Source organism: Oncorhynchus nerka, linkage group LG6 (genome assembly GCF_034236695.1).
Source record: "Oncorhynchus nerka isolate Pitt River linkage group LG6, Oner_Uvic_2.0, whole genome shotgun sequence".
Taxonomy (NCBI): domain Eukaryota; kingdom Metazoa; phylum Chordata; class Actinopteri; order Salmoniformes; family Salmonidae; genus Oncorhynchus; species Oncorhynchus nerka.
This window is the reverse complement of record NC_088401.1, coordinates 28790281-28802520: the sequence shown is the minus strand read 5'-3', so window position 1 is coordinate 28802520 and position 12240 is coordinate 28790281. Positions and strand designations below refer to the sequence as shown.

At 42.1% G+C, this 12240-nt stretch overlaps 1 protein-coding gene across 5 annotated transcripts in view; it reads left to right on the top strand.

Moving 5' to 3' along the window:
* myo3a (myosin IIIA) overlaps nucleotides 1-12240 on the top strand; it is an 80017-nt gene that overhangs the window by 62396 nt on the left and 5381 nt on the right. For all 5 annotated transcript variants that reach the window (XM_029661277.2, XM_029661276.2, XM_065019476.1 and 2 more), the window contains 5 exons: nucleotides 826-2032; nucleotides 2151-2295; nucleotides 5230-5321; nucleotides 7362-7402; nucleotides 11815-12189. In XM_029661277.2, coding sequence (XP_029517137.1) covers nucleotides 826-2032; nucleotides 2151-2295; nucleotides 5230-5321; nucleotides 7362-7402; nucleotides 11815-12189 — 1860 coding nt within the window. The remainder of the gene's footprint in view (nucleotides 1-825; nucleotides 2033-2150; nucleotides 2296-5229; nucleotides 5322-7361; nucleotides 7403-11814; nucleotides 12190-12240) is intronic.

The window sequence follows — 12240 nt, the reverse complement described above, 5'->3', positions numbered from 1 at the left end:
CGCAAAAAACATAGTCACAGTCAAATGTAGGACAGTAGATCCAGAACTTTTTAAAGAAAAGGTAAGGACAACCATGTCGATGGATCTGCACTACGCAAAAAACATAGTCACAGTCAAATGTAGGACAGTAGATCCAGAACTTTTTAAAGAAAAGGTAAGGACAACCATATCGATGGATCTGCACTACGCAAAAAACATAGTCACAGTCAAATGTAGGACAGTAGATCCAGAACTTTTTAAAGAAAAGGTAAGGACAACCATGTCGATGAATCTGCACTACGCAAAAAACATAGTCACAGTCAAATGTAGGACAGTAGATCCAGAACTTTTTAAGCATTGTGAAGTTGATGTTTTATTTAGTATACACTTTATATTTAAGCACTAAGGCCCAAGGTGGTGTGGTATATGGACAATATACCACAGATATGGGCTGTTCTTATGCGCAACGTAGCGTGGAGTGCCTGGACACATCCCCTAGCCGTGGTATATTGGCCATATACCACAAACCCCCGATGTGCCTTAATGCTATAATAAACTGTTTACCAACGTAATTAGAACATTAAAAAGTTTTATTTTTTGTCATATCCGTGGTATATTGTCTGATATACCACTGCTTTCAACAAATCAGCATTCAGGGCTCGAACCACCCAGTTCATAATTAGTATTTCAGTATTTATTAGGATCTCCATTAGCTGCTGACAAGGCAGGAACAACTCTTCATATCAACGTATATGTGGAGTATACCCCCTATAGTTGTTCCAGATCATAAACATGTGACACTGAGTTTGATTCTGTTCAGAGAAAAATCAACTGCATTCTCTTTAGGGAGGCCATTGAGAAAGACAGGGTAGAGAAAGAGAGGATCGAAGCTGCCAAACTGGAGGAGGAAGAGATGGCCAAATCCGCCGTGGTCCTCCAGAGTAATTACAGAGGCTATAAGGAGAGAAAGAAACTCAGGGAGCGCCACAAGACACTGTCCGGAGACGATTTGAGACTAAGGTCACCCTCACCTGTGGAGTTGGAGTCTGCTATTATCGAGGAGGATGAAGAGGAGGAGCAGGAGATTGCAGTGGAAAAGGAAGAGGAGAATGGGTTGACCGAAGTTGCGGAGGAGGAGGAAGAGGATGAAGACACGGCCAAGGCGGAAGAGGACGACGACGATGAGCACACTGAAGTGGGTGAAGAGCTGGTGGACGAGGAAGACACAGAAATTGACCAGCAACAGAATGCAGAGCGAGCAGAAGGGGAGGAGGTTAACCCGGAACAGGAAGCTAAGGCAGCTACAGTTCTCCAGAGCAACTTCAGGGGCCACAAAGAGAGGAAGAGGCTGGTTGAAGAAGGCAAGATCCCAGCAAGGAAACAGAGAGTTATGAGCCCAACTGAAGACGAGACCGCAAAGGTAGAAGGTATGTCAAAACCAGAAGGAATGTCAAAGGTTCCAGAGACAGAAGCCGTGTCTGCAGGAGTGGAAGAGAAGGGGGAAGTAGATGAGGCCAAGGCAGCAACGGTCATCCAAAGTAACTTCCGTGGCCACAAGGAGCGCAAACGCCTGCAGGAGGAAGGAAAAATCCCCAAGAAAAAGAAGGCCAAAGAGGCCAAAGAACAACCCAAACAAGAACTAGTCCAGCCACAGGAGCCAACGCTAGAACCCCAACCAGAGCCGTCCACCGCAAGCCAGTCGGAGCCAGACGAGGAAAAAGCTGCCACCGTTCTGCAGAGCAATTTCAGAGGACACCGGGATAGAAAGAAATTCAAGGAGGAGAGAGAACGGGTCAAAAGGAGCAAGGAGGAACCCATGGTTGAGGAACAGGAGGAAGGATTGAAGGTTGAGGACAGGGTTGTGGACCTCACCGATGTAGAGCTGGTTCGCATAGAGGAGACAGAGTCTCAGGGAGGGGATAGGTATGACGAGGAGCAGGCAGCGGTGAAGATCCAGAGCCAGTTCAGGGGCTACAAGGACAGGAAGAACCTGAAGGACACCAAGGCCACAGCCCAGAGAGATACGGAGGAGCTGGAGGTCTTTTCTAAAGAGGTAATCTAGTACTAACCCACTATAACCCACTTGATACGTCTGCCAACAGCTTTTCTTGGGGTTCTGAACCCCCAACCTTTTGATTATATGTATCAATTGTCCATTGTCTATACAACAGGTCACGACGTCTTCCCAGAACTACATGAGCCTCCAGCAGAAGCTGAACGAGATCATCCTGGCCCACCAGATAAACCCAGCCAATAGCGGCATGTTTGTCAAAGGGCAGGCAGTCAATGGCTTTGCTGCCAACCATCAGCAATCAGGTAAGTCTGACTTGTGTGAAAACCACAAGACATTGTACATAGCAAAGACACAACAAATGTACTGTTGAGTCCAGACATGGATGAAATTCAATACATTTCAGAATAAGGCAATCTAAATATTGTAGACTGGTTTTAAACAAAAACCAACTGGAAGTACTAATGGTGATCCCGAGTCACTCTGGCAGTGTTGCGTATCATTTCCTGTCTGAAAAAGAAAACCCTTCTTTTCTGGTCTATCCATCATTCCAGTGGGCTCCTGGCTCGTCTGCTTGGTCAAACCGCTCCAAGACTATCCCTCGCAGACAGAGAGTTGAATAGAGTTCACTGACATTGAAATAAGACAGAGTGCACTTGCAAATAGCCTTTACTTCCATAACCAACTCCTTCTTCATTTGTAAAGAGAACTTATGACCAGTGTTTCTTTGAGTGTCAGGTTGGCCCTATAGACCACACAATATGTCAAACACATTTACAAGTATTTACATTTTTCGAAGCAGCTTTCTCAATGTGTGAAGTGCACAGATATTATCGCGTTTTTTTTTATGTCTTGTGTCATTTCCCCCTTTTTGTGAAATCATTCTCCTATTTCAGGTGCTACTTTCAGCCTGTGCTCAGTCATCCCTGCCTCAGGTGCGAAACAAGATGGGGAAAAGAAGGCACAGCTTTTGTTATGTCTCCGCTTCGCACTAGCTGATGATTTTATCAGCGGACAAAGCTCTGTTTTCTCTCTCATTAAGGCTAGATTGTATCTTTAAAAAAACCTGGGGATGTCAAGTGCCAAAACCGGAAAGCGGTTCTCGACGGCGATGCGTCATCAGAAAATGAATTTGATTCCCACCGGTGATATGTGCAATTGCTTTGAAAGGATGAGCAAGGGAGCTGGCAGAGTGAAAGTTCAGCATCTCAGTGCTTGGTGTGTCAAATCCGTCTGGCAGCTGAAATGTTATTATCATCATAAGTTTACCAGGTGTCGGGAAGAAATATAATTATTGTGTCATCCGTGATTAGTTTTATTGGTGTCATGGGTGACTTTCTCATATTGGATTGTGAGAGCCTAGAATATGGGGACTATGTGTGGCTGCTTGCAGTGCTGTGTCTAAGTATAAAGCGGCAGCTCAACACAATTGGTAACCTGGTATCAGATCTGCATTTTCTGAATGTGAGATATACACTATATTAGTACAATAACAACTCACCACAACAATACAATCCAAACTGCAATCTCTTGAGATGCCTGCTATGTGCCCTTTACAAGGTGTTCTTAACAGCAACACATTGCCTGAGGAGCAGAATTCATTTCCAGAGACATTACATCCTCCAAAATGTATTCGATTTGATCCAATAATAAGCTGTCCTCATACCTCGCTACATTTCAATTAAAAATACTAATTTTTGTATGCAGAAAGAAAGTTGGGGACATTTCTTAGAATGCCAATCATATTTCACTTCATGGAAAAGGTCATTAAATGCTAATCACGTTTCATAAGGCACCGCTGTGGCAATTACAACAACCATTAATATGGGGATTTCAAATGAGCTTTTCTCCTTTGAGCAATACAGAATCACTGACGACCTTTAAATAGACAGGTTCAATAATATGAAAAACTATGCCAACCCATGCATGAAATACAGCCTTTACCTTACATACTGCATCCATATGCACACAAACACATGTTATTCAATACATTACTGAGACCTATAGGTCATCATAATATGGAACACAGTAGAGGCTGCTGAGGGGAGCACAGCTCATAATCATTTATGGAACAGAGTGTATGGAATGGCACCTGGAAACCATGTGTTCACCCCCAATAGCCTCTCCAGTGATCATACGCCCAGTCATAAAGCCTCTTAAGTAAGTCTTTAGAAAAACAGTGTCTAACATAACGGCCTAAGTCAATTTTACATACAGCTCTGTAGGCCAAATATCAGCCTCAAGTAGGCTACATAGCATCCAAACCCTAAGCCCATGAGGTTAGTTTAACTGAATAATGTAGGCTTACGATATTTGGGGACATTTAAGTTTGTAAAATACCTAAAATTCTCAAAACTTAAAGTCCTACTCCAGTCTCCTTTTCAGCTCATTTATCACCTGATTTACTTAACAAAAGATCCATCTCAATAGGTAGTCCAGGTGTCTCATGACATGAAACAAGTGGGCAGGTGGACCTTTCCTCTTTTGTTCTCCATTGTTCCTCTATTGTTCATCAGTAGTGAGGTTGGCGATGACATCACAAATTACCATCAAACTAATTCCTTGAATGTCCTTCTCCTTGAAGTTTGCAGTTTGCAGTTGTGTATAACATTTTTTTTTACCCTTTAATGTGTGTACTTTCACATATTTATATTTAGGATAATGATTTTCAACAATAAAAGTTACAAAATCTTTATGTCTTTGGTAGAATAGAATCTCCTGAAGCCACCATTATTAAAAATGCCCTCCCATTTCAAAATTATTTCCAGGTAATATTCTCTTCGGGTATTGCTACAATTGTAGCAATGTTTGTCCTCTCGGAAGCTATGTTTAAAGGCAGTGATGAAAATATTAGAGCGTGCAGAATAGTGCAGAATAGTGTGAAGTGGAGTAGAGTTAACAAGCAGGGGAGTCATTGTGTGTTCTCGCTGCCCTCAGGGGGTCAATCGCCTCCTCATGCTAGTCTTTTGGAAGCCATTTTCTCAAGCATAACATGAAAAAACTGTTTTCACTCAGTTCCTGTGTAAAAAAAACCACAAGGACACAAAATGTCTCTGTTTATTACATAGCACTCTTTTAAAAATGATGAACCAGGGATTTGTCAAGTCACAATAATGATAAATACTGTAGATAAAAAGTAATAACCTGGATAACAATACACCTATGTCTACTTTCTCTAGCTACTTGGAAATCAAAGTATTATTGCTGATCTGGGTCTTTTTGTTGTTGTGATGTTTCAGTCGATCTGAAAGTGTGTCGGACGCCTCGCAGAACCCAGCAGCCAAAGACGCTCAACACCCCTGAGGACTCTACGTACTACAACCTCATCCATGTGAGTCTGACTCCATCCATACAGTCACCTTCTCTGTCACCTTTACAGCACTGTAATAATTGCATTTTTATCTATTGGCATTCGCACTACATTATTGATGTGGCCATTTTTCTCCAAGAGTGATTAAGACACAAGATCAAAGGGAATGTAACAATCTCTGTTGTTCGAAGTTTTCCAACCTTAAAGTTTTCCATTAATGTAGTTTTGCCAAGGTCTGTCCATGACAACTTCAAGTGCTCCGATGGAAAGCAGGAAAGCATATTACAAAACCGTACAAGTCTCTCAACTGGTATAGATTCAACTTGAATCCTATTGGGTGTGCTATTAACCTCTCTGGGATATTTGGGAAGGTAGCGTCCCACCTCAACAACAGCCAGTGAAAGTGCAGGGTGCCAAATTCAAAACAACAGAAATCCCATAATTAAAATTCCTCAAACATACAAGAATTTCACACCATTTTAAAGATAAACTGGTTGTAAATCCAGCCACAGTGTCTGATTTCAAAAAGGCTTTACGACGAAAGCACACCAAACGATTATGTTAGGTCAGTACCTAGTCACAGAAAAACACAGCCATTTTTCCAGCCAAAGATTGGAGTCACAAAAAGCAGAAATAGAGAAAATGAATCACTAACCTTTGTTGATCTTCATCAGATGACACTCATAGGAGTTCATGTTACACAATGCATGTATGTTTTGTTCGATAAAGTTCATATTTATCCAAAAATCTCAGTTTACATTGGCTCGTTATGTTCAGTAGTTCCAAAACATCCAGTGATTTTGCAGAGAGCCACATCAATTTACAGAAATACTCATAATAAACATTGCTAAAAGATACAAGTGTTATGCATGGAATTTTAGATCCACTTCTCCCTAATGCAACTGCTGTGTCAGATTTTAAAAAATCTTTACCGAAAAAGCACAACATGCAATAATCTGAGTACAGCGCTAAGACAACAAAGCAAGCCATACAGATATCCGCCTCCAGGAATCCCAGTTCCACTATAAATGTTTGAATTATTCGATAAAGTCCATCATTTATGTCCAAATACCCCTTTTTGTTCGCGCGTTTAGCCCAGTAATCCAAATTCATGAGGCGCGAGCAGACGAAAAGTCAAAAAGTTCAGTTTACAGTCCGTAGAAACATGTCAAACGATGTATAGAATCAATCTTTAGGGTGTTTTTATCATAAATCTTCAATAATTTTCCAACCGGAGAATTCCTTTGTCTTCAGAAATGCAATGGAACGCAAGCTAACTCTCACGTGAACGTGCGTGGTCAGCTCATGGCACTCTGGCAGACTTCTGACTCATTCAGCTCCCATTCCCCCCTCTTTCACAGTAGAAGCATCAAACAACGTTCTAAAGACGGTTGACATCTAGTGGAAGCCTTAGGAAGTGCAATATGACCCCATAGACACTGTATCATGGATAGGCAAAGAGTTGAAAAACGTCAAACCTCAGATTTCCCACTTCCTGGTTGGATTTTTTCTCAGTTTTTGCCTGCCATATGAGCTCTGTTATACTCACAGACATCATTCAAACAGTTTTAGAAACTTCAGAGTGTTTTCTATCCAAATCTACTAACTATATGCATATTCTTTTAGGACTGAGTAGCAGGCAGTTTACTCTGGGCACCTTTTTATCCAAGCTACTCAATACAGCCCCCTGTCCCAAAGAAGTTAAGCCTTGATGCACTCAATTATGTGTTATATTGTTGAAATATTTCTGTCTAATAATTTCAGTATGCACTAGAAAGCCACAAAGTAGGGGCTGGAGAGTCCCTGCAGGTTTGTTCCAACCTCATCCCTTCAGCTTCAGCTGATCTCAAGCTAGCTGATCTTAATTGTTAGTCAACCAACAGATCGATTGATTACTGGACTAATCACCTGCCGGCTTTAAGTTCTAAGTTTTTACATAGTCTCGAAGGCTATATTGGAGGCAATACATCTTGTAAGTAGGCTATAGAGGTAAACATATTCACAGATTTGAATCCTAGTTTATTTCCATGTAACACGACTTCCTGTGTCTTTCACATTCAGAGGTCTGTCCAGGATGACAAGCGCAGGCCACGGAAACAAGGGTAAGTCAACGGCCCATCATTCACCCTGTTTTAACTAGCCACTTGTAGCTACTGGCAGGCCTTTAAGAGGTTAGATCTGAAACTTGGCACTGCTTGTGAGTAATGAATATGGGACAGTGCCAACTGTAAGGCCAGGGTGTGGGTCCAAACTTAACGGCCTGTAGCCTTACACATTTACAATGGATTTAATTGGCCTTATCCTTCATCCTCCTTATACAATGGTTTTACTTAATGAAATCTAACTATATGACAAGTGCCATGTGGACAAAGTCCAATATAATGCACTCATAGTAACATCAGTACTTTTACTGTATGTTTGTTGTGTATTTTATGAAAGATGCAGTGATCAATTATTTAGGATCTACAATAAACCTAATATGTTGCAATACATGATAGACAGACCATGTGAGCCTCCTTTGCTCCGTGTCTGTTTTTTGTTTGATGTGAATCTGTGTGTGTCCCAGTGTGTCTGTGTGTGTCCCAGTGTGTCTGTGTGTGGGCCACGAGGTGCGTGTAGCTCCCAGAATGGTGATGATAGAGGTTCCCCTAGGCTGGCAGACAGACAGATAGGTCTGGATGAACAAGGAATGGTACTTTATCAAAATAATCTGGACACACACACACACACACACACTGGGCTGTGAGACAACGAGACTGTACACATCAAGGGTAATAATTTGTTAGCAGATAAATAAAGCCAGCTATGGACAGGAGCAGTTTACATGCATCATTAAGAACGAGAAGGTCAGGAGGAAAGATAGCATCTCCAACTGTCGCTGACAGCTGAGAGAGAGGGGGGAAAGGGAGAGGGACAGGGGTGGGGAGAGGGAGTGAAATAGGAGGGGAGAGAGTGATAGAGAGAGGTGGATTGTGTCAGTGAAGAAAAGCAGTGGTGAAACAGCACAGTGAAAAAATGAAGGAAGACAGATGGATACAGTGCCTTCAGAAAGTATTCATACCCCTTGACTTATTCCACATTTCGTTGTGTTACGGCCTGAATTCAAAATTGAATAAATAAAAATGTTTCTCATCCATCTACACACAATACCCCATAATGACAAAGTGAAAATATGTTTATAGCAATTTTAGCTAATGTGTTGAAAATGTAATACAGAAATATCTGATTTACATAAGTATTCACACCCTGAGTCAATACTTTGTAGAAGCCCATTTGGCTTTGATTACAGCTGTCTTTCTGGGTGAGTCTCTAAGAACCTTCCACACCTGGATTGTGCAACATTTACCCATTATTCTTTTCAAAATTCATCCAAGCTCCATCAAATTGGTTGTTGATCATTGCTACTCAACCATTTTCAGGTCTTGCCATAGATTTTAAAGTACAGTGCATTCTGAAAGTATTCAGACCCCTTGACTTTTTCCACATTTTCTTACGTTACAGCCTTATTCTAAAATGTATTTTTTTTGTAAACCCTTGTCAATCTACACACAATATCCCATAATGACAAAGCAAAAAACATTTTTTTGAAATGTTTACAAATGTATAATAATTTTTTATTTTTTAAACTTATTTACATAAGTGTTCAGACCCGTTGCTATGAGACTCAGGTGCATCGTGTTTTCCATTGATCATCCTTTCGATATTTCTACAACTTGACTGGAGTCCACCTGTGGTAAAGTCAATTGATTGAACATGACTTGGAAAGTCACACACCTGTCTATAATAAGGTCCCACAGTTGACAGTGCAGGTCAGAGAATAAAAACCAAGCCATGAGGTCGAAGGAATTGTCTATAGAGCTCCGAGACAAGATTGTGGGCAAGGGTGCCAAAAACATTCTGTAGCATTTAAGGTCCCCAAGAACACAGTGGTCTCCATCATTCTTAAATGGAAGAAGTTTGGAACCATCAAGACTCTTCCTAGAGCTGGCCACCAGGCCAAACTGAGCAATCAGGGGAGAAGGGCCTTGGTCAGGGAGGTGAGAAAGAACCCGATGGTCACTCTGAAAGAGCTCCATAGATCCTCTGTGGAGATGGGAGAACCTTCCAGAAGGACAACCGTCTCTGCAACACTCCACCAATCAGACCTTTATGTGGCCAGACGGAAGCCACACCTCAGTAAAAGGCACACGACAGCCCACTTGGAGTTTGCCAAAAGGCACCTAAAGGACTCTGACCATGAGAAACAAGATTCTCTGGTCTGATGAAACCAAGATTTAATCCATTTTAAAATAAGGCTGTAATATAACAAAATGTGGGAAAAGTTGAGGGGTCTGAATACTTTCCGAATGAGTCAAAACTGTAACACGGCCACATGGCCACCCAGGAACGTTCACCGTCTTCTTGGTAAGCAACTCTAGTGTAGATTTGGCCTTGTGTTTTAGGTTATTGTCCTGCTGAAAGGTTTCTTGGTAAGCAACTCCAGTGTAGATTTGGCCTTGTGTTTGTTAGATTATTTTCCTGCTGAAAGGTGAATTCATCATTCTATCTGTTAGAAAGCAGACTGAACCAGGTTTTGCCTCTTCAGTATTACTTAATGTCACCAGTAACCCGCGGTTTCCTTCCTCTGTGGGGTACAGAGATGATCATGTTAAACATGACTTGTTAAGAAAGACATTTCCCCTGAACTTATTTAGGCTAGCCATATCAAAGGGATTGAATACTTATTGACTCAAGACATTTCAGATTTTTTTTTTTAGTTGGTAAGAATTTCATTTTTTGACATTATGTGGTAAAGTGGTACAGGCCAGTGACAAAAAAAGATTACAATTGAATCCACTTTTAATTCAGGCTGGAACACAAGACAATATGGAAACATTCAAGGGGTGTGAATACTAGAAAAGCAAAGAAGAAAGGTTCACAGAGAAGGGGAAGAAACCAATGAACAGAAGAATGTGAGAGAGAGAGAGAGAGAGAGAGAGAGAGAGAGAGAGAGAGAGAGAGAGAGAGAGACTCCAAGCCTGGTGTAGAACGATTGGGCTGGTAATGATGTGGAAAGAGTGAGAGAGATAAGCCCTATACCACTGCAAAGTTCAATAAACCCCATTTGGCTCCTGAGACGCAGGTCCTATTCAATTAATACTCGTAATCAAGTCTCCAGAGAATGACACAAACGAATCCCCTTGCGCTGTGAGAATAAGCATTCGGATTCAACAATAAAACGTGTTTCCTGTGTTAATGAAAATGCAAACCCAACTAAAACTCAACTTTCAGTGCTGGAGGAACACCTTTTTTAGTTTTAACCCGGAAACCCGTTATGCGGTTTTGATTGAAAAGCACCCATTGTGTGGCCGGTCTAACTGAACGATATAATAGCGGCAGAATCCTGTTAGTTAGAGAGTCCGTAGGCATTGAGGCTTGCTCGTCTGCCTGCCTCTGCCTGTGACATAGATTACTGTTTCTATTACATAACTCAACCAATAAGCCGGAAAGAAGAGGGGGGATATGAAAACCCACAGAGGGGAAATTTCCATTTGAGTCTGTCAATAGAAGAGGAGGGGAGGCAGTGATTAATCAGGAACTAGGAAGGCCCTTCCGCCTCGGCTGTAGAACTAAAGGTCCTGGGTTCACATTATGCACCACTCCAGCTAGCTCATCACAAGGCTGGTGTAATGAGGAAGTGGAGTAAGGGAGTTCATATTGATGCTCATCCTGCTATGAAATAATATACTCTGTTAAGGCTACTGTAGCCATCGGGTGAACAGCGTGGCTGGCTAGAGAAACTTCCTCAATACCGATCAATGGCCGAGCAAATGTATCGTTGATATTTCCTCGCCATGACACAATACAGCAATACAACAGCTTCTACCCCCAAGCCATTAGTCTGCTGAACAATTCATAAAAATCACCACCGGACAATTTACTATGAACCCCCCCCCCCCCCACCACCCCCCTTGTACACTGCTGCTACTCGCTGTTTGTTTGTTTTTGTTGCCTATGCATAGTCACTTCACCCCCACCTACAAGTACAGATTATCTCAACTAGCCTGTACCCCTGCACACTGACTCGGTACCGGTGCCCCATGTATATCAATCAATCAATCAAATGTATTTATAAAGCCCTTCTTATATCAGCTGATGTCACAAAGTGCTGTACAGAAACCCAGCCTAAAACCCCAAACAGAAAGCAATGCAGGTGTAGAAGCACGTTATTGTTAGTGTTTTTCTTGTTACTTTTTATTTTAGCCTAATTGGTAAATCATTTCTTCTTCTTGAACTGCACTGTTGGTTAAGCGCTTATAAGTAAGCATTTCACAGTAAAGTCTATACTTGCTGTATTTGGTGCATGTGGCAAATAAAGTTTGATTTGATTTGAATTGATCGGTTTGCCATATATCGGAGAGCCAAATTATCATTCCAAACTGAGGTTTGGAACAATGTATGGCATATGAAATGTCCACTTATTGTCAAATAGTAAGTGACTGACCATAACTGCCTTCTCCTGTCTGTGCTCCAGTCCTGGGAAGCTGCTGGACGTAGATGACCAGTACTACCAGGGCCTCCCCACCAGTAGGTCCACGGGTGCCATAGCCGGAGACAGACGCACCTCTCTCACCAGACGAGCATCTCTCGAGAGGAGGCAGTCTATCGAACAGAGGCGCTCTATAGAGAGGAGACAGTCTTCTGCGAGGAGACAGTCTTCTGACAGGAGGCAGTCAACAGCTGCAGACAGAAGTCCACAGACAAGAAGACAGTCTGCAGCTGCCGACAGGAGGCAGTCTACTGACCAAAGACAGACTGCAGCTGCAGACAGAAGTCCACAGACCAAAAGACAAACTCCAGACAGGAGACAATCGAGAGAGAGGGCAGTCTCCGAGCCAGCAGATAAAAGGTGTGTAATCCATTCACTACAGACAAATGCATATACTCACATATCTATCTA